This window comes from Pristiophorus japonicus, chromosome 15, assembly GCF_044704955.1.
Source record: "Pristiophorus japonicus isolate sPriJap1 chromosome 15, sPriJap1.hap1, whole genome shotgun sequence".
NCBI lineage: Eukaryota > Metazoa > Chordata > Chondrichthyes > Pristiophoridae > Pristiophorus > Pristiophorus japonicus.
The window spans coordinates 183,246,860-183,270,027 of record NC_091991.1 but is presented as its reverse complement, the minus strand read 5'-3'; the positions used below and the strand labels follow the sequence as shown (position 1 = coordinate 183,270,027).

Here is a 23,168-nt window from a genome sequence, read left to right as displayed (position 1 = left end):
AGTATTTACCAGGGAGATAGAACAGGTGGACATGACATTGGATGGTGAGATTAGTAATGAGATAAATACATTTTAAATAAAAAGAGGGGATATATTAAATAAATAATCAAACCCAAAGAGTATAAAACCCATGGTCCAGATGGATTGCATCCATATGTTTTAAAATAATCTAGAGAGGAGAAAGCAGAGGCATAACTACACATATTTAATAATTCATTAGAAAAGGGTGTAGTGCCAGAGGACTGGTGGATAGCTAACATAATACCTATATTGAAGAAGGGAGATAGAATATGTCCAGGGAATTATAGACCAGTCAGTGTAACATCGGTGGTAGGAAAAATAATGGAATCCCTGCTAAAGGAGAAAATAGAGGAACATCTAGAAACCACAAACATAATAACGAATAGTCAGCATGGATTTCAAAAGGGAAAGTCTTGTTTGACCAACCTTATTGAATGTTTTGAAGATGTAGCAGAGAGAGTAGACAAGGGTAATGCAGTGGATGTAATTTATCCAGATTTTCAAAATGCGAGCATATACATATCAGGAAAGGATGAACATGCTGGGTCCCTTTTCTCTGAAAAAAAGAAGGCTGAGGGGTGACCTAATAGAGGTCTTTAACATTATGAAGGGTTTTGATAGAGTGGATAGAGAGAGAATGTTTCCACTTGTGGAGAAGAGCATAACTAGAGGCCATCAATATAAGATAGTCACCAAGAAATCCAATGGGGAATTCAGAAGAAACTTCTTTATCCAGAGAGTGGTGAGAATGTGGAACTCGCTGCCACAGGAAGGGGTTGAAGCGAATAGTATAGATGCAGGACTGACATATGAGGAGAGACTGGATCGACTGGGCCTGTATTCACTAGAGTTTAGAAGGATGAGAGAGGATCTCATAGAAACATATAAGATTCTGACGGGACGGGACAGGTTAGATGCGGGTAGAATGTTCCCGATGTTGGGGAAGTCCAGAACCAGGGGACACAGTCTAAGGATAAGGCGAAAGCCATTTAGGACTGAGATGAGGAGAAACTTCTTCACTCAGAGAGTTGTTAACCTGTGGAATTCCCTACCGCAGAGAGTTGTTGATGGCAGTTCATAGGATATATTCAAGAGGGAGTTAGATGTGGCCCTTATGGCGATAGGGATCAAGGGGTATGGAGAGAAAGCAGGAAAGGGGTACTGAGGGAATGATCAGCCATGATCTTATTGAATTGTGGTGCAGGCTCGAAGGGCTGAATGGCCCGCTCCTGCACCTATTTTCTATGTTTCTATTTAAGGGGAGGCTGGACAAGTATATGAGGGAGAAGGGAATAGAGGGTTATGCCGATAGATTTAAATGAGGAAAGACGGGAGGAGACTTGAATGGAGCATAAACGCCGGTATGGACTGGTTGGGCCGAACGGCCTGTTTCTGGGCCATGTATCCTACGTAATCTCCACCAACTCTTCCTGTGCTGCTTGGCATTGGCTGCTTCTCTGGAAGAGTTTCCTGGAATGGTTTCTACGTTAAAAAAGCTCCCCCCCCCGCTGCAAGTTATTGTTGGTCCAGGTATCTTTGTGAGTCCATTAGAAAAGTGAACTTTGGAAACCTCCCTGCTGCGTTTACAGTGTTGCTAACACATGGAGCAGCGTACTGCGTTTACAGTGTTGCTAACACAGGGAGCAGCGTACTGCATTTACAGTGTTGCTAACACACGGAGCAGCGTACTGTGTTTACAGTGTTGCTAACACAGGGAGCAGCGTACTGCATTTACAGTGTTGCTAACACAGGGAGCAGCGTACTGCGTTTACAGTGTTGCTAACACAGGGAGCAGCGTACTGCGTTTACAGTGTTGCTAACACAGGGAGCAGCGTACTGCGTTTACAGTGTTGCTAACACACGGAGCAGGCTGCAGTATAGCTGATGATGCCCAGATCCACAGGGCTCATGGACAGTGATCAGGTGCAGGATCCATGATCTTATTGTACGGTGGGGCAGGCTCGGAGGGTCGAATGGCCTACTGCTGCACCTATTTTCTATGTTTCTATGTTTCTATCCCTCCTTGGGCCTGCTCCTTAGCCCACAGGCTCTGTGTCTCACTGCACAACACTGCAAGTGCTGGAAATCTGAAATAAAAACAGCCAACGATGTACACACAGGTCTAGGAAGAGAAAGGAGAGGTTACCACATGTCATAGAATTATAGGAAAATTACGATATAGAAGGAGGCCATTCGGCCCATCGTGTCCGCGCCGGCCGACCAAGAGCTACCCAGCCTAATCCCACTTTCCCGCTCTCGGTCCGTAGCCCTGTAGGTTACGGCACTTCAGGGGCACATCCAGGTACTTTTTAAATGTGGTGAGGGTTTCTGCCTGTACCACCCTTTCAGGCCATGAGTTCCGGACCCCCACCACCCTCTGGGTGAAGACATTTCACCATAAATCTCCTCTAAACCTCCCCCCAATTACTTTAAATCTATGCCCCCTGGTTGTTGACCACTCTGATAAGGGAAACAGGTCCTTCCTATTCACTCTATTCAGGCCCCTCATAATTTTATACACCTCAATCAGGTCTCCCCTCAGCCTCCCCTGTTCCAAGGAAAACAGACACAGCCTATCCAATCTTTCCTCATAGCTAAAGTTTTTCAGTCCTGGCAACATTCTCATAAATCTCCTCTGTACCCTCTCCAGTGCGGTCACATCCTTCCTGTAATGTGGTGACCAGAACTGCACGCAGTACTCTAGCTGTGTCCGAAGTAGTGTTGCATACAGTTCTAACATAACCTCCCTGCTCTTGTATTCTATGCCTTGTGTGACTATCCCATGTGAATACCAAAAGATGAGCAGATTAGTAATGTTATGAAAAATAAATAAGGTAGGGGCGAGATGAGAGATTTAACGTATAATCCAATAGTGGAGAACGACACCTGCTATATCCCTCCCTGTGGGGGATCAATAGATTCTCTACCCGCCCTCCCCCGATTCTCTCTCTTTTATCCAAACCAAACTAAGATGGATTTATGTCGGTGCCTTTATTTCCAATGAGGGCAGAAATGTGAATCTTTGCTCTTTGCAGATTCTGATCGACCTGCTGTATATTCACAGCATTCTCTCTTTTCATTGCTAGTAGCCAAGCGTAGCTCTGGGAGTGATCAGCGAGTAGCCAAGGGACGCTCTGGGAGTGATCAGCTAGTAGCCAAGGGTAGATCTGGGAGTGATCAGCTGATAGCGAAGCGTAGCTCTGGGAGTGATCAGCTGGTAGCCAAGCGTAGCTCTGGGAGTGATCAGCTAGTAGCCAAGGGACGCTCTGGGAGTGATCAGCTAGTAGCCAAGGGTAGATCTGGGAGTGATCAGCTGATAGCCAAGCGTAGCTCTGGGCGTGATCAGCTGGTAGCCAAGTGTAGCTCTGGGAGTGATCAGCTAGTAGCCAATGGTAGATCTGGGAATGATCAACTGTTAGCCAAGCGTAGCTCTGGGAGTGATCAGCTGGTAGCCAAGTGTAGCTCTGGGAGTGATCAGCTGGTAGCCAAGTGTAGCTCTGGGAGTGATCAGCTAGTAGCCAAGGGTAGATCTGGGAGTGATCAGCTGATAGCCAAGCGTAGCTCTGGGAGTGATCAGCTGGTAGCCAAGGGTAGCTCTGGGAATGATCAGCTAGTAGCCAAGGGTAGTGCTGGGAGTGATCAGCTAGTAGCCAAGGGACGCTCTGGGAGTGATCAGCTGATAGCCAAGGGTAGTGCTGGGAGTGATCAGCTGATAGCCAAGGGTAGTGCTGGGAGTGATCAGCTGATAGACAAGGGACGCTCTGGAAGTGATCAGCTGATAGCCAAGTGTAGCTCTGGGAGTGATCAGCTGATAGCCAAGTGTAGCTCTGGGAGTGATCAGCTGATAGCCAAGTGTAGCTCTGGGAGTGATCAGCTGATAGCCAGGCGTAGCTCTGGGAGTGATCAACTGGTAGGCAAGTGTAGTTCCGGAAGTGATCAGCTGATAGCCAAGTGTAGCTCTGGGAGTGATCAGCTGATAGCCAGGCGTAGCTCTGGGAGTGATCAACTGGTAGGCAAGTGTAGTTCCGGGAGTGATCAGCTGACTGAGAATGGAGCAGAATACCCAGCTCGCACTTTCATTCCTCCCTCTGCCAGCTTCCGCGTCACGCTGCCTCTGGGTGAGGGAACTTCTGACGGAACGTCGCTCCAATCCCAGGGCCAAAGGGCAGACCACCTGCAACTATTACCGAGAGGCACAAAGGGTTCAATCACTGAGTGATGAAATTATATCATTCAGGAAGGTCCCCAATTCCTGCTGAAATATGCAATTGTAAAGATACCTTCTGGGTAAAGGAGGAGAAGAGTGAGATCCGGTTCCTGCTCCTGTTCACATTGATGAATGGGATTTTACTCTGTATTTAACCCATGCTGTACCTGCCCTGGGAGTGTTTGATGGGACAGTGTAGAGGCAGCTTTACTCTGTATCTAACCTGTGCTGTACCTGCCCTGGGAATGTTTAATGGGGCAGTATACAGGGAGCTTTACTCTGTATCTAACCCCCTGTACCTGCCCTGGGAGTGTTTGATGGGACAGTGTAGAGGGAGCTTTACTCTGTATCTAACCCCCTGTACCTGCCCTGGGAGTGTTTGATGGGACAGTGTAGAGGGAGCTTTACTCTGTATCTAACCCCCTGTACCTGCCCTGGGAGTGTTTGGTGAGACAGTGCAGAGGGAGCTTTACTCTGTATCTAACCCCGTGCTGTACCTGCTCTGGGAATGTTTGATGGGACAGTGTAGAGGGAGCTTTACTCTGTATCTATCCCCGTGCTGTCCCTGCCCTGGAAGTGTTTGATGGGACAGTGTAGAGGGAGCTTTACTCTGTATCTAACACCGTGCTGTACCTGCCCTGGGAGTGTTTGATGGGACAGTGTAGAGGGAGCTTTACTCTGTATCTAACCCCGTGCTGTACCTGCCCTGGGAGTGTTTGATGGGACAGTGTAGAGGGAGCTTTACTCTGTATCTAACCCGTGCTGTACCTGCCCTGGGAGTGTTTCATGCTGAGTGATAGGAATGGGAATTGTGCTGTTCCCAGCATTTACATCCCTCGCTCTAATAAACACAAAATCCCTTCCCTCACTTCATTTCCCTGGGCTGTGACCCCGATCATGAATCGTTGCACCCTGCAATGTAAAAGCAAATCAATCAAAGATGTACGCCCTGAAGGAGACACAATAAAGACAGATTGGAGCGTCCTCAGGAGACTTTATAGGCCAATCTGATATGGGTGAAAGGAATGGCAAAAAAAGAACAGCGAGCTCGGGCCGAACTCAACACAGAAATCATCTTCAAAATAATCACAATTTATAAGCACAACACCTTTGGTAATCTGTAATATAGCTGAAAAATCATTCCCCTTTTTTTTATTAATTGCAGTCTTAATAAAATTCTTCGATTCGCAGGACTAACAATATAGCCCAATTAGATTTGTATCTCTCTTCAATAAGAAACCAGTTTCGATTTTCCCTTCCATATAACTTTAGCCCGCTGACATCCTCAGCTGATTTGCTGACTTTCCTCCTGCTCCCAGTCAAAGTTTTCTCCCGTGATCTGGTGGAACATGACGTTGAATGGCCGATAAAACTTCCGCAGTCTGTGGATCACATCGGGATCGATTCTGGGGTGAGTCCTGCCCTTGGATTTTCCCAGGCAACGAGGCACGCCACTGTCCTCCGGTTTCTTCAGGCAAGGGAACCCCTTGGTTTTGTTGAAATAAAAATGTTTGTCGGTGACGATCCTCTTGAGGCCCAGGAAGTCCTGCACTTTGCCCATCTCTCCGGCCGGGTCAATGATCAGCCTCTCGCCGCTGACGAAGTGGATCTGAGAGAGGGGGAAGAACTGCAGCCAGTTCTCCAGGTGTAAGGCGTAGATCCCGATGCGGATCGCACTCCAAGAGGCGTCGATCAGGCCCAGGGTCCTGTTCTTGAAGGCCAGAACCTCAAAGGTTGGAATCTCCGGTTTCTTGGACAGTGTCTGGGTGTAGTCGGAAATGGCCCTGGTCACCGGGTTCCTCACCACCACGATCAGCTTGGTGTCCTTCGCCATCGAGAAGATCCGCTTTGGTGCCTCTCTGGTCACAAAGTAACTGGGCGTTTTCTCCATGGTGATCTGTCCGTCCAATGTCTTGGGCATCAAACTTCTAAAGACACAAAGAAAAATGGACTGCTTTAGAACTAGATCTTACTTTTATGTTCCAATTTCTACATTAACGATTTAGATGAAGGAATTGAGTGTAATATCTCCAAGTTTGCAGATGACACTAAGCTGGGTGGCGGTGTGAGCTGTGAGGAGGATGCTAAGAGGCTGCAGGGTGACTTGGACAGGTTAGGTGAGTGGGCAAATGGATGGCAGATGCAGTATAATGTGGATAAATGTGAGGTTATCCACTTTGATGGCAAAAACAGAATATTATCTGAATGGCAGCGGATTAGGAAAAGGGGAGGTGCAATGAGACCTGGGTGTCATGGTTCATCAGTCATTGAAAGTTGGCATGCAGGTACAGCAGGCGGTGAAGAAGGCAAATGGTATGTTGGCCTTCATAGCGAGGGGTTTTGAGTATAGGAGCAGGGAGGTCTTACTGCAGTTGTACAGGGCCTTGGTGAGGCCTCACCTGGAATATTGTGTTCAGTTTTGGTCTCCTAATCGGAGGAAGGACATTCTTGCTATTGAGGGAGTGCAGCGAAGGTTCACCAGACTGATTCCCGGGATGGCTGGACTGACATATGAGGAGAGACTGGATGGAGTAGGCTTATATTCACTGGAATTTAGAAGGATGAGAGGGGATCTCATAGAAACATATAAAATTCTGATGGGACTGGACAGGTTAGATGCAGGAAGAATGTTCCCGATGTTGGGGAAGTCCAGAACCAGGGGTCACAGTCTAAGGATAAGGGTAAGCCATTTAGGACCGAGATGAGCAGAAATTTCTTCACCCAGAGAGTGGTGAACCTGTGGAATTCTCTACCACAGAAAGTTGTTGATGCCAATTCACTAAAATATATTCAAGAGGGAGTTAGATATGGCCCTTATGGCTAAAGGGATCAAAGGGTATGGAGAGAAAGCAGGAAAGGGGTACTGAGGTGAATGATCAGCCATGATCATATTGAATGGCGGTGCAGGCTCGAAGGGCTGAGTGGCCTACTCCTGCACCTAATTTCTATGTTTCTATGTTTCTCTCCCCCTCCCCAACCCCCCAGAAGCAGTGACCCGGGCTGGAGTTTGGTTCAGCGTTTGGGTCTATCCTCAACCCTCAGCCAACTTCCCTCACACAGCCGGATGGGGACAGAGCCAGGCCCGCCCGCACACTGGGCCAGGGAGCCCGGAGATTGTTGCTGCACCATACTGCACCATACCGCAACTCACTCAGCACAGGCTCCCCACACAAGCAACAACCTTTACCCACTAACCCAGCGCGACAGCTCTGAGCCTCTCCCACACACCCAGGGTCAGTGAACTCCAACACCGGGTCATCGTGTGAAGACATTTCAACCCGCTCAGCGGCTCAAGTTGTGTTTAGTAGGATGGCGACTTACTTATCAATTTTGAAGGTACTTTTAAAGTGTAGTCACTGCTGTAATGTCAGAAAAATACCAGCCAAATTGTTTACAGCAAGCTCCCACAAACCAATGAAATAAGTGACCAGGTAATCTGTTTTAGTGATGTTGGTTGAGGGATAAATATTGGCCCCAGGACACTGGGGAAAACTCCCCTGCTCTTCTTCCTATAGTGACCATGGGGGCTTTTACTTTCCCGGAATAAATCAGACGAGGCCTCAGTGTAAAATCCCCGTTGAAAGATGGCAACTTGGACAATACAGCTCTCCCTCAGGACTGCCCCTCCGACAGTGTAACACTCCCTCAGTACTGCCCGTCCGACAGTACAGCTCTCCCTCAGTACTGCCCCTCCGACAGTGTGGCGCTCCCTCAGTACTGCCCGTCCGACAGTGCGGCACTCCCTCAGTACTGCCCCTCCGACAGTGAGGCACTCCTTCAGTACTGCCCCTCCGACAGTGAGGCACTCCCTCAGTACTGCCCCTCCGACAGTGCAGCGCTCCCTCAGTACTGCCCCTCCGACAGAGCTGCACTCCCTCAGTACTGCCCCTCCGACAGTGCAGCGCTCCCTCAGTACTGCCCCTCCGACAGTGCAGCGCTCCCTCAGTACTGCCCCTCCGACAGTGCAGCCCTCCCTCAGTATTGCCCCTCCGACAGTGCGGCACTCCCTCAGTACTGCCCCTTCAACAGTATTGCACTCCATCAGTACTGCCCCTCTGACAGTGCGGTGCTCCCTCAGTACTGCCCCTCCGACAGTGCAGCGCTCCCTCAGTACTGCCCCTCCGACAGTGCGGCATTCCCTCAGTACTGCCCCTCCGACAGTGCGGCATTCCCTCAGTACTGCCCCTCCGACAGTGCGACGTTCTGTCAGTACTGTCCCTCCGACAGTGCGGCATTCCCTCAGTACTGCCCCTCCGACAGTGCGGCACTCCCTCAGTACTGTCCCTCCGACAGTGCGGCATTCCCTCAGTACTGTCTCTCCGACAGTGCGGCATTCCCTCAGTACTGTCCCTCCGACAGTGCAGCGCTCCCTCAGTACTGCCCCTCCGACAGTGTGACACTCCCACAGTACTGCCCCTCCGACAGTGCGGCGCTCCCTCAGTACTGCCCCTCCGACAGTGCGGCGCTCCCTCAGTACCGCCCCTCCGACAGTGCAGCACTCCCTCAGTACTGCCCCTCCGACAGTGCAGCGCTCCCTCAGTACTGCCCCTCCGACAGTGCAGCACTCCCTCAGTACGGCCCCTCCGACAGTGCAGTGCTCCCTCAGTACTGCACTAGGAGTGTCAGCCTGGATTTTGTGCTCAAGTCTCTGGATTGGGACTCAGACCCATGACCTTGTGCCTCCGAGGTGGGAGTGCGACACCCTGAGCCACGGCTAAATCTGAAACAATACTAACGGGTATAAATTCTGTATCGCTCCGGTTGCCGGCGGTAACAGTTGGGAGACGCGGGACGTAGTGGCAGGCGGTGATATCTCCCTCCTCACCAAAGATTCGGGTCAACACCCCCAGAAGGAAATGGAATGCTAAATTAAGCGCTCACCTTCCTTCCTGGGGCGCTAATGGTAGCGTTTGTCCCAGCAGCTTGTACACTGGGCCGCGCAGCGCTGCTGTGTCCGAGGGCCCTTGCTCACTTAAAGGGAAGGACCTGTACTGCCGACTCTGCAAAAGTAAAGAGGGACTGACCCGGACCCCCAGGAGCTGGGGAACCGCGAGATCAGGCCGGCCCCCAGACTGACAGTGTGTGCGGCAGAGCCAGGGCCCCATGAAAATAACGTGCTGCACCAGCTTGTACATGAAACACAAAAGGTTAGTATGCAGGTACAGCAAGTGATCAGGAAGGGAAATGGAATGTTGGCCTTTATTGCAAGGGGGATAGAGTATAAAAGCAGAGAAGTCCTGCTACAACTGTACAGGGTATTGGTGAGGCCACACCTGGAGTACTGCGTACAGCTTTGGTCTCCGTATTTAAGGAAGGATATACTTGCATTGGAGGCTGTTCAGAGAAGGTTCACTCGGTTAATTCCGGAAATGAGGGGGTTGACTGATGAAGATAGGTTGAGCAGGTTGGGCTTTTACTCATTGGAGTTCAGAAGAATGAGAGGTGATCTTATCGAAACATATAAGATAATGAGGGGGCTCGACAAGATGGATGCAGGGAGGATATTTCCACTCATAGGGGAAACTAAAACTAGGGGGCATAGTCTCAGAATAAGGGTCCACCCATTTAAAACTGAGATGAGGAGGAATTTCTTCTCTCTGAGGGTTGTAAATCTGTGGAATTCTCTGCCCCAGAGAGCTGTGGAGGCTGGGTCATTGAATATATTTAAGGTGGAGATAGACAGATTTTTGAGCGATAAGGGAATAAAGGGTTATGGGGAGCGGGCGGGGAAGTGGAGCTAAGCCCATGATCAGATCGGCCATGATCGTATTGAATGGCGGAGCAGGCTCTTTTGTTCTTATGTAAAACAAAGGTATTTATTTTTGTAATTTCCCTCGGCCCCCACGCGGCTAACCATCGCCCCGGTAACCAGCCAGCTGCCCAATCCGCCCCCCACCCCCCCCCCCCACCCCATCCCCGCTGCTGCCGATGTTAGCGCCCAGCGATGCTCCCGGGGGCGGAAGTCAATCTGGGAGGCGGAGCACTAACGGGGCGTTGTGCGCAGCGATGACCTCACGGTCTCCGGGCGCAGCTGATCAGGGCGCAAACTGTAGCGCCGCCGCCAAATCCCGGTCCAATATGGCGGGAGGCGTTAACAGCGCTACGCCCGGGCACTAACATGTTTGCGCCCTGGGGCACTCCCAGGCATGAGAACGGGACGCGTAAATGAGTTGAATTTCTAGACCTAAGAGTTTTGCCAATATTCTCGTCTCTGTGTCTGGCACTAACGGGGGGTCAATTCCATTGGGAACCTGATTCCCCCCGGGGTACAGTTCTATTGGACCCTGACTCTCCCCGGGGTACAGTTTCATTGGGACCTTGATTCCCCTTGGGGTACAGTTCTGTAGGAACCTGATTTTCCCCCAGGGTCCAGTTCACTCGGACCCTGACTCTCCCCAGGGTACAGTTTTGTAGGACACTGACTCTCCCCGGGGTACAGTTCTGTCGGACCCTGATTCCCCCCGGGGTACAGTTCTGTCGGACACTGATTCTCCCCGAAGTACAGTTCACTAAGACCCTGATTCTCCCCGGGGTACAGTTCACTAGGACCCTGACTCTCCCCGGGGTACAGTTCTGTAGGACACTGACTCTCCCCAGGGTACAGTTCACTAGGACCCTGGCTCTCCCCAGGGTACAGTTCCATAGAACCTTGATTCCCCCGGGGCACAGTTCCAGAGACACTGACTTTCACTAGTTTACAGTTGACTGGAGAATTGCTGTATGACTGGTACTGTGTGTGTGCTGGAACTACCAATGCAATGTTTAAAGGAAAATTGGATATAATCTGCTAACAGAGGAAACAACAGGACTCAGGGAGAGGGTGGGGAAAGGTGAATGCCTGTGAATTGTTGCAGCAAAATGCAGCACAGACACAAGGGTCCGAAAGGCCTGCTTCTGTGATACAAACCTCGATTGTTGGATAGCTGTAATACAATAACAGTGGGTCGGATGGAGAAAGTGTGACAGATGGAAACAGACAGAGCGTAACCGAGAATGTGATTCTGTTACAGACCTTTCCAGTAGAAACAATAACATGCATGTTTGCAAAGCCCAATATCATTTCCATTCAGTCCGTGTTCCTCACCATATAATCCATTCACAGGAGGTATGAGAGCTAATGCTTTGTTCAAGCCTCACCTTGTATTTCGAGCAGATCTACATTCATAAGTTTACCAAAGAATTGAAATTAATTTCTCCTGGCAGTTTATCTCAGATTAATTACTGCCAGCACTTTTTCCCAAGCCGAAGCAATTTTTTGCCCTTTTTTTGAACAGAATCAATAATTCAACTTACCCATCGCCTGTTACCACTTATAGAAATATCCCGCCAGGCCGGATTGCTGCAATGTTAGCTTAGTATTTGCGGGTCGCGTGGGCTGTGCTTACATGTCATTTCACATTGGGAAAGTCTTTCGAATGGACCAGAACAGGCACAGTGTTTTATGGGATGTTGTTAGGGTTTAGATGCTGTTGATCAGCCTACATCCAGACACTAGGGTGTTGGAGATTCTGGGAGACCTGGAGAGGGTTATTAGACAGGGAGAATATAAGAACATAAGAAATAGGAGCAGGAGTCGGCCATTCGGCCCCTCTAGCCTGCTCCACCATTCAATAAGATCATGGCTGATCCGATCATGGACTCAGCTCCACTTCCCCGCCCGCTCCCCATAACCCTTCACTCACTTATCGTTCAAAAATCTGTCTATCTCCGCCTTAAATATATTCAATGACCCAGCCTCCACAGCTCTCTGGGGCAGAGAATTCCACAGATTTACAACCCTCTGAGAGAAGAAATTCCTCCTCATCTCAGTTTTAAATGGGCGGCCCCTTATTCTGAAACTAGACCCACTGGTTCTCGATTCCCCCACACGGGGAAACATCCTCTCTGCATCCACCCTGTCCAGCCCCCTCAGAATCTTATATATTTCGATAAAATCACCTCTCATTCTATTGACCTCCAATGAGTATAGGCCCAACCTGCTCAACCTTTCTTCATAAGAAAACACCTTCATCTCTGGAATCAACCGAGTGAACCTGGTGTCTGTAAAGCCAATGTCCCACTGCATTGGCTGAAGATGAGTACAGCAGGGTCTTGTGTAATTGGGAAATAGTGTCCTTGTAGAGTGTCAGCTGTGGCTCAGTGGGCATCACTCTTGCCTCACAGTGAGAAGGTCGTGGGTTCAAGTCCCACTCCAGAGACCTGAGTACAAAAATCCAGGCTGACACTCCAGTGCAGTACTGAGGAAGTGCCGCACTGTTGGAGGGACAGTACTGAGGGAGCGCCGCACTGTCGGAGGGACAGTACTGAGGGAGCGCCGCACTGTCGGAGGGGCAGTACTGAGGGAGCACAGCACTGTCGGAGGGGCAGTACTGAGGGAGCGCCGCACTGTCGGAGGGGCAGTACTGAGGGAGCGCCGCACTGTCGGAGGGACAGAACTGAGGGAGTGCCGCACTGTCGGAGGGACAGTACTGAGGGAGTGCCGCACTGTCGGAGGGACAGTACTGAGGGAGCGGTGCATTGTCGGAGGGGCAGTAATGAGGGAGTGCTGCACTGTCGGAGGGGCAGTACTGAGGGAGCACCGCAATGGCGGAGGGGCAGTACTGAGGGAGCACTGCACTATTGGAGATGCCGTCTTTTGGATGATCCTAAAAACCAAGGCCCCGTCTACTCTCTCAGGTGGATATAAAAGATCCCATGGCACTATTTCGACGAAGAGCAAGGAGTTCTCCCCATTGTCCTGAGGCCAATATTTATCCCTCAATCAACATCACTGAAAAAACAGGTGATCTGGTCATTATCACATTGCTGTGTGTGGGAGCTTGCTGTGCGCAAATTGGCTGCCGCGTTTCCTACCTTACAACAGTGACTACACTCCAAAAAGTACTTAATTGGCTGTAAAGTGCTTTGGGGCGTCGTTCTATCTTTCTGTCTGTAGGTGTACATGTGCATCTATGGCTAAATTTGTGTGTGTGCATGTGTATGTGCCCATGGTGATGGATGTGTGTGTCTACGGGTATGTGTTTGATGGGTCTGTCTTCTGAATGGAAGCAGACATCTACATCTGCTGAAATGGGGACAGTGTAGAGGGAGCTTTACTCTGTACGTAACACTTGCTGTACCTGCCCTGGGAGTGTTTGATGGGACAGTGTAGAGGGAGCTTTACTCTGTATCTAACTCGTGCTGTACCTGCCCTGGGAGTGTTTGATGGGACAGTGTCGAGGGAGCTTTACTCTGTATCTAACCCCCTGTACCTGCCCTGGGAGTGTTTGATGGGACAATGTAGAGCGAGCTTTACTCTGTATCTAACCCCATGCTGTACCTGCCCTGGGAGTGTTTGGTGGGACAGTGTAGAGGGAGCTTTACTCTGTATCTAACCCCCTGTACCTGCCCTGGGAGTGTTTGATGGGACAGTGTAGAGGGAGCTTTACTCTGTATCTAATCTAACGCTAACCATAAATTGACGTGATAAATAGAAGCTCGCTGCTGGGTGAGATGATCCATATCCCACACACCCTGTATGCTGTTCCAGTCTTAGACCGATGGTTGTGGAATGCAGCATGAGAAATGGACACTACACAACATAAACATATAGATATGTCTGGGCTGCATACTGCGGGAAAGGGAGCAATACATCAATGATTTTTTTAATCAGTTAATACATGAAGGAAGATGTGCTGGTGTGTTTATCACCTTTTCCAACTTAGATGTCAGAGCAAGGGCCAACAGCTGCCTGAAGTGTAGAATGATATACTCGAGTGAGTAGCAACTGGTGTATTACAGCACCCGATCTGCACTCATCCTCTGTTTCTTCACTTGTCCCATTACCATCTCCTCATCCCCATTGTCTCTCTAATCTCTCCTGCCTTCCACCCTATCACGGACCTTCCCTTTTATTTGTCCCTCCCATCCCTCCTTTCCCTGTCCCGGCCCTTGCTTAAAAACACGTTACATCTCAAACCTTTTCCAGTTCTGATGAAAAGTCATGGACCTGAAATGTTAACTGTTTTTATCTCCACAGATGCTGCCTGACCCGCTGAGATTTCCAGCATTTTCTGATTTCATTTCAGCATCCGCAATATTTTGTTTTGTATTACAGTAGGAATTGGGTTGCCAACGCTGGTTGGATATATTCCTGGAAGGTTCATCTGCACATCTACCTATCTGGCCACGAAGCACCCCTGCAGGTCAAGCAGCCCTCCTCAATCTCCAATACTTTTATAACTAAAGAATGAAAGCTTCCAAAGACATTTGTTAGCCGTGGCTCAGTGGGTAGCACTCTCGCCTCTGAGTCAGAAGGTCGTGGGTTCAAGTCCCACTCCAGGGACTTGAGCACCAAAATCCAGGCTGACATTCCAGTGCAGTGCTGAGGAAGTGCTGCACTGTCGGAGGGGCTGTACTGAGGGAGTACCGCACTGTCGGAGGGGCAGTACTGAGGGAGCTCCGTACTGAGGGAGTGCCGCACTGTCGGAGGGGCAGTACTGAGGGAGTGCCGCACTGTCGGAGGGGCAGTACTGAGGGAGCCCCGCACTGTCGGAGGGGCAGTACTGAGGGAGTACCGCACTGTCGGTGGGGCAGTACTGACGGAGTGCTGCACTGTCGGAGGGGCTGTACTGAGGGAGTACCGCACTGTCGGAGGGGCAGTACTGAGGGAGCCCCGTACTGAGGGAGTGCCGCACTGTCGGAGGGGCAGTACTGACGGAGTGCCGCACTGTCGGAGGGGCAGTACTGAGCGAGTGCCGCACTGTCGGAGGGGCAGTACTGAGGGAGAGCCACACTGTCGGAGGGGCAGTACTGAGGGAGTGCCACACTGTCGGAGGGGCAGTACTGAGGAAGTGCCGTACTGTCGGAGGGGCAGTACTGAGGGAGTGCCGCACTGTCGGTGGGGGCAGTGCTGAGAGAGCGCTGCACTGTCAGAGATGCCGTATTTTCAATGAGACGTCAAACCGAGATCCCGTCTGCTCTCTCAGGTAAAGATCCCATAGTATTATTTTGAAGAAGAGCAGGGGAATTCTCCCCGGTGTCCCGGGGTCAATATTTATCCCTCTATCAACATCTAAAACAGATTATCTGGTCATTATCACGTTGCTGTTTGTGCGAGCTTGCTGTGTGCAAATTAGCTGCCGTGTTTCCCACATTACAGAGAGCTGTGGAGGCTGGGTCATTGAATATATTTAAGGCGGAGATAGACAGAGTTTTGAGCGATAAGGAAGTCAAGGGCGGGGAAGTGGAGCTGAGTCCATGATCGGATCAGCCATGATCTTATTGAATGGCGGAGCAGGCTCGAGGGGCCCTATAGCCGACTCCTGCCCCAATACCTATGTTCTTATTACGACAGTGACTACACTCCAAAACATACTTAATTGGCTGTCATGCGCTTTGAAACGTCCAGTGGTCGTGAAAGGCGCTATATAAATGCAAGTCTTTCCTTTCCATTGAAAAAGCACACCATTTGTTCAAGCTCCCATACTGTTTCTCCCGGTTGCTCACAGCGGTGATACGGAGATTAATCTGTTATTCCCAGAGACCCCAGGACAACCCTTGGGGCTTGGTAATTCTAACTGAGAATATTCCAGCCTTACTTCATTCTTTTTTCTTTCACAGATCTCAGTGGAGGAGAGCGATGGGCAGGACACGGCTGTGGAGCACTTAGACAGACGCATCCGACTCATAAATGTGTGATTTAAAGGGGACAGGACAGTGCCAACAGAGTGTTAATTAAAGAGGCTTTGACGATAAGCCGGCCCTTTAAACAGAGACAAGACCCTCACTGATAGTGTAGCAGCGTGAGATTACATCTGGCCCTACTGCTACACCACAAATCTGGTAATCTATTGATGAGGAACTAGCTCTTTAATCGATTGATCAGGAACTATCCCTGTAATCTATTGATCAGGAACAATACCTGTAATCTATTGATCAGGAACCTATCCTGTAATCTATTGATCAGGAACCATCCCTGTAATCTATTGATCAAGAAGTAGCCCTGCAATCTATTGATCAGGAACTAGCCCTGTAATCTATTGATCAGGAACCTATTCTGTAATCTATTGATCAGGAACCTATCCTGTAATCCATTGATCAGGAACCATCCCTGTAATCTATTGATCAAGAAGTAGCCCTGCAATCTATTGATCAGGAACTAGCCCTGTAATCTATTGATCTGGAACTATCCCTGTAATCTATTGATCAGGAACCTATCCTGTAATCTATTGATCAGGAACTAGCTCTTTAATCTATTGATCAGGAACTATCCCTGTAATCTATTGATCAGGAACCTATCCTGTAATCTATTGATCAGGAACCATCCCTGTAATCTATTGATCAACAAGTAGCCCTGCAATCTATTGATCAGGAACTAGCCCTGTAATCTATTGATCTGGAACTATCCCTGTAATCTATTGGTCAGGGACGAGCCCTGTAATCTATTGATCAGGAACTAGCCCTGTAATCTATTGATCAGGAACGATCCCTGTAATCTGTTCATCAGGAACTATCCCTGTAATCTATTGGTCAGGAATAGCCCTGTAATCTATTGATCAGGAACTATCCCTGTAATCTATTGATCAGGAACTATCCCTGTAATCTATTGATCAGGAACTAGCCCTGTAATCTATTGATCAGGAACTAGCCCTGTAATCTATTGATCAGGAAACAGCCCTGTAATCTATGGGTCAGGAACCAGCCCTGTAATCTATTGATCAGGAACTATCCCTGTAATCTATTGATGAGGAACTATCCTGTAATCTATTGATCAGGAACCAGCACTGTAACCTTTTGATCTGGAATTATCCATGTAATCAATTGATCTGGAACTATCCCTCTAATCTATTGATCAGGAACTATCCCTGTAATCTATTGATCAGGAGCTATCCCTGTAATCTATTGATCAGGAACTCTCCCTGTAATCTATTGATCAGGAACTAGCCCTGTAATCTGTTCATCATGAACTAGCCCTGTAATCTATTGATCAGGAACCAGCCTTGTAACCTATTGATCTGGAACTATCCCTGTAATCTATTGATCAGGAACAATCCCTGTAATCTATTGAACAGGAGCTATCCCTGTAATCTATTGATCAGGAACTATCCCTGTAATCTATTGATCAGGAACTCACTCTGTAATCTATTGGTCAGGAACTATCCCTGTAACCTATTGATCTGGAGTTATCCCTGTAATCTATTGATCAGGAGCTATCCCTGTAATCTATTGATCAGGAACTATCCCTGTAATCTAGTGATCAGGAACTAGCCCTATAATCTGTTGATCAGGAACTAGCCCTGTAATCTATTGATCAGGAAGCAGCCTTGTAACCTATTGATCAGGATCTACCCCTGTAATCTATTGATCAGGAGCTATCCCTGTAATCTATTGGTCACGAACTATCCCTGTAATCTATTGATCAGCAACTAGCCCTGTAATCTATTGATCTGGAACTATCCCTGTAATCAGTTGATCAGGAACCAGCCCTGTAATCTATTGATCAGGAAGCAGCCCTGTAACCTATTGATCAGGATCTACCCCTGTAATCTATTGATCAGGAACTATCCCTGTAATCTATTGATCGGGATCTAGCCTTGTAATCTGTTGATCAGGAACTAGCCTTGTAATCTATTGATCAGGAACCAGCCCTGTAACCTTTTGAAATGGAACTATCACTGTAATCTATTGTCCAGCACCTAGCCATGTAATCTATTGATCAGGAACCATCCCTGTAATCTATTGATCAAGAAGTAGCCCTGTAATCTATTGATCAGGAACTAGCCCTGTAATCTATTGATCAGGAATGATCCCTGTAATCTGTTCATCAGGAACTATCCCTGTAATCTATTGGTCAGGAATAGCCCTGTAATCTATTGATCAGGAACTATCCCTGTAATCTAATGATCAGGAACTATCCCTGCAATCTATTGATCAGGAACTAGCCCTGTAATCTATTGATCACGAACCAGCCCTGTAATCTATTGATCAGGAACCTACCCTGTAATCTATTTATCAGGAACTAGCCCTGTAATCTATTGATAAGGAACTATCCCTGTAATCTATTGATCAGGAAACAGTCCTGTAATCTATTGGTCAGGAACCAGCCCTGTAATCTATTGATCAGGAACTATCCCTGTAATCTATTGATCAGGAACTATCCCTGTAATCAATTGATCAGGAACCAGCCCTCTAATCCATTGATCAGGAACTAGCCCTGTAATCTATTGATCAGGAACCATCCCTGTAATCTATTGATCAAAAAGTAGCCCTGTAATCTATTGATCAGGAACTAGCCCTGTAATCTATTGATCTGGAACTATCCCTGTAATCTATTGGTCAGGGACGAGCCCTGTAATCTATTGATCAGGAACTAGCCCTGTAATCTATTGATCAGGAACGATCCCTGTAATCTGTTCATCAGGAACTATCCCTGTAATCTATTGATCAGTAACTAGCTCTGTAATCTATTGATCAGGAACTATCCCTGTAATCTATTGGTATGGAACTAGCCCTGTAATCTATTGATCAGGAACTAGCCCTGTAATCTATTGATCTGGAACTATCCCTGTAATTTGTTGATCAGGAAATATCCCTGTAATCTATTGATCGGGAACCAGCCCTGTAATCTATTGATCAGGAACCTACCCTGTAATCTATTGATCAGGAACTATCCCTGTAATCTAATGATCAGGAACTATCCCTGTAATCTATTGATCAGGAACTAGCCCTGTAATCTATTGATCATGAACCAGCCCTGTAATTTATTGATCAGGAACCTACCCTGTAATCTATTGATCAGGAACTAACCCTGTAATCTATTGATCAGGAACTATCCCTGTAATCTATTGATCAGGAAACAGCCCTGTAATCTATTGGTCAGGAATCAGCCCTGTAATCTATTGATCCGGAACTATCCCTGTAATCTATTGATCAGGAACTATCCTGTAATCTATTGATCAAGAACTAGCCCTGTAATCTATTGATCTGGAAGTATCCCTGTAATCTATTGATCAGGAACTATCCCTGTAATCTATTGATCAGGAACTATCCCTGTAAGTTATTGATCAGGAATCAGCTCTCTAATCCATTGATCAGTAACAAGCCCTGTAATCTATTGATCAGGAACCCACCCTGTAATCTATTGATCAGAAACTAGCCCTGTAATCTGTTGATCAGGTACCAGCCCTGTAATCTATTGATCAGGAAATATCCTGTAATCTATTGATCAGGAACAATCCCTGTAATCTATTGATCAGGAACTATCCTGTAATCTATTGATCAGGAAATATCCTGTAATCTATTGATCAGGAACAATCCCTGTAATCTATTGATCAGGAACTATCCCTGTAATCTATTGATCAGGAACTATTCCTGTAATCTATTTATCGGGAACTAGCCCTGTAATCTATTGATCATGAACGAGCCCTGTAATCGGTTGATCAGGAACTAGCCCTGTAATCTACTGATCAGGAACCAGCCCTGTAACCTATTGAACTGGAATTATCCCTTTAATCTATTGATCAGGAACTATCCCTGTAATCTATTGATCAGCAACGAGCCCTCGAATCTATTGATCAGGAACTATTCCTGTAATCTATTGATCACGGATTATCCCTGTAATATATTGATCAGGGACTAGCCCTGTAATCTATTGATCAGGAGCTATCCCTGTAATCTGTTGATCAGGAACTATCCCTGTAATTTATTGATCAGGAACTATCCCTGTAATCTATTGATCAGGAATCAGCTCTCTAATCCATTGATCAGGAACTAGCCCTGTAATCTATTGATCAGGAACTAGCCCTGTAATCTATTGATCAGGAACCATCCCTGTAATCTATTGATCAAGAAGTAGACCTGTAATCTATTGATCAGGAACTAGCCCTGTAATCTATTGATCTGGAACTATCCCTGTAATCTATTGGTCAGGGACGAGCCCTGTAATCTATTGATCTGGAACTATCCCTGTAATCTATTGGTCAGGGACGAGCCCTGTAATCTATTGATCAGGAACTGGCCCTGTAATCAATTGATCAGGAACCAGCCCTGTAATGTATTGATCTGGAACCAGCCCTCTTATCTATTGTCCAGGACTTAGCCATGTAATCTATTGATCAAGAACTAGCCCTGTAATCTATTGATCAGGAGCTATCCCTGTAATCTGTTGATCAGGAACTATCCCTGTAATTTATTGATCAGAAACTATCCCTGTAATCTATTGATCAGGAATCAGCTCTCTAATCCATTGATCAGGAACTAGCCCTGTAATCTATTGATCAGGAACTATCACTGTAATCTATTGATCAGGAACTATCCCTGTAATCTATTTATCGGGAACTAGCCCTGTAATCTATTGATCATGAACGAGCCCTGTAATCGGTTGATCAGGAACTAGCCCTGTAATCTACTGATCAGGATCCAGCCCTGTAACCTATTGAACTGGAATTATCCCTTTAATCTATTGATCAGGAACTATCCCTGTAATCTATTGATCAGCAACGAGCCCTCGAATCTATTGATCAGGAACTATCCCTGTAATCTATTGATCAGCAACGAGCCCTCGAATCTATTGATCAGGAACTATTCCTGTAATCTATTGATCTGGAACTATCCCTGTAATCTATTGATCTGGAACTATCCCTGTAATCTATTGATCAGGAACTAGCAATGAAATCTATTGATCCGGAACCAGCACTGTAACCTATTGATCTGGAATTATCCCTGTAATCTATTGATCTGGCATTATCCCTGTAATCTATAGATCAGGAGCTATCCCTGTAATCTACTGATCAGGAACTATCCCTAAAATCTACTGATCAGGAACTATCCCTGTAATCTATTGATCAGGAACTAGCCCTGTAATCTATTGATCAGTAACTAGCCCTGTAATCTATTGGTCAGGAACTCTCCCTGTAATCTATTGATCAGGAACTAGCCCTGTAATCTGTTGATCAGGAACTAGTCCTGTAATCTATTGATCAGGAACCAGCCCTGTAACCTATTGATCTGGTATTATCCCTGTAATCTATTGATCAGGAATCACCCTGTAATCTATTGATCAGTAACTAGCCCTGCAATCTACTGATCAGGAACTATCCTTCTAATCTATTGATCAGCAACTAGCCCTGTAATCTATTGGTCAGGAATTAGCCCTGTAATCTATTGATCAGGAACGATCCCTGTAATCAATTGATCTAGGATTATCCCTGTAATCTATTGATCAGGAACTAGCCCTGCAATCCATTGATCAGGAACTATCCCTGTAATCTATTGATCAGGAACCAGCCCTGTAATCTATTGATCAGGAACCTACCCTGTAATCTATTGATCAGGAACTAGCCCTGTAATCTATTGATAAGGAACGATCCCTGTAATCTGTTCATCAGGATCTATCCCTGTAATCTATTGGTCAGGAACAGCCCTGTAATCTATTGATCAGGAACTATCCCTGTAATCTATTGATCAGGAAACAGCCCTGTAATCTATTGATCAGGAACCTACCCTGTAATCCATTGATCCGTAACTAGCCCTGTAATCTAATGATCAGGAACCATCCCTGTAATCTATTGATCAGGAACTAGCTCTATAATCTATTGATCAGGAACTATCCCTGTAATCTATTGGTACGGAAGTAGCCCTGTAATCTATTGATCAGGAACTAACCCTATAATCTATTGATCTGGAGCTATCCCTGTAATTTGTTGATCAGGAAATATCCCTGTAATCTATTGATCAGGAACCAGCCCTGTAATCTATTGACCAGGAACCTATCCTGTAATCTATTGATCAGGAACTATCCCTGTAATCTATTGATCAGGAATTATCCTGTAATCTATTGGTCAGGGACGAGCCCTGTAATCTATTGATCAGGAGCTATCCCTGTAATCTACTGATCAGGAATTATCCCTAAAATCTACTGATCAGGAACTATCCCTGTAATCTATTGATCAGGAACTAGCCCTGTAATCTATTGATCAGTAACTAGCCCTGTAATCTATTGATCAGGAACTCACCCTGTAATATGTTGGTCAGGAACTATCCCTGTAATCTATTGATCAGGAACTCTCCCTGTAATCTATTGATCAGGAACTAGCCCTGTAATCTGTTGATCAGCAACTACTCCTGTAATCTATTGATCAGGAACCAGCCCTGTAACCTATTGATCTGGTATTATCCCTGTCATCTATTGATCAGGAATCACCCTGTAATCTATTGATCAGTAACTAGCCCTGCAATCTACTGATCAGGAACTATCCTTCTAATCTATTGATCAGCAACTAGCCCTGTAATCTATTGGTACGGAAGTAGCCCTGTAACCTATTGATCAGGAACTAGCCCTGTAATCTATTGACCTGGAGCTATCCCTGTAATTTGTTGATCAGGAAATATCCCTGTAATCTATTGATCAGGAACCAGCCCTGTAATCTATTGACCAGGAACCTATCCTGTAATCTATTGATCAGGAACTATCCCTGTAATCTATTGATCAGGAATTATCCTGTAATCTATTGATCAGGAACTATCCCTGTAATCTATTGATTGGGAACTAGCCCTGTAATCTATTGATCATGAACTAGCCCTGCAATCTGTTGATCAGGAACTAGCCCTGTAATCTATTGATCAGGAACCAGCCCTGTAACCTATTGATCTGGAATTATCCCTTTAATCAATAATCAGGCACTATCCCTGTAATCTATTGATCAGGAACCAGCCCTGTAATCTATTGATCAGGAACTATCCCTGTAATATATTGATCAGGAACTATCCCTGTAACCTGTTGATCAGGAACTAGCCCTGTGATCTATTGATCAGGAACCAGCCCTGTAACCTATTGATCTGGAACTATCCCTGCAATATATTGATCTGGAACTATCCCTGTAATCTATTGATCTGGAACTATCCCTGTAATCTATTGATCAGGAACTAGCAATGAAATCTATTGATCCGGAACCAGCACTGT

General features: G+C 47.0%; 1 protein-coding gene across 1 annotated transcript in view; it reads right to left on the bottom strand.

The window, feature by feature from the left end:
* Positions 1–5,513: 5,513 nt before the first annotated feature.
* Positions 5,514–23,168, bottom strand: part of hs3st4 (heparan sulfate (glucosamine) 3-O-sulfotransferase 4) — a 302,626-nt gene continuing 284,971 nt past the window's right edge. The window contains exon 2 of the mRNA XM_070900027.1: positions 5,514–6,156. Coding sequence (XP_070756128.1) covers positions 5,514–6,156 — 643 coding nt within the window. The remainder of the gene's footprint in view (positions 6,157–23,168) is intronic.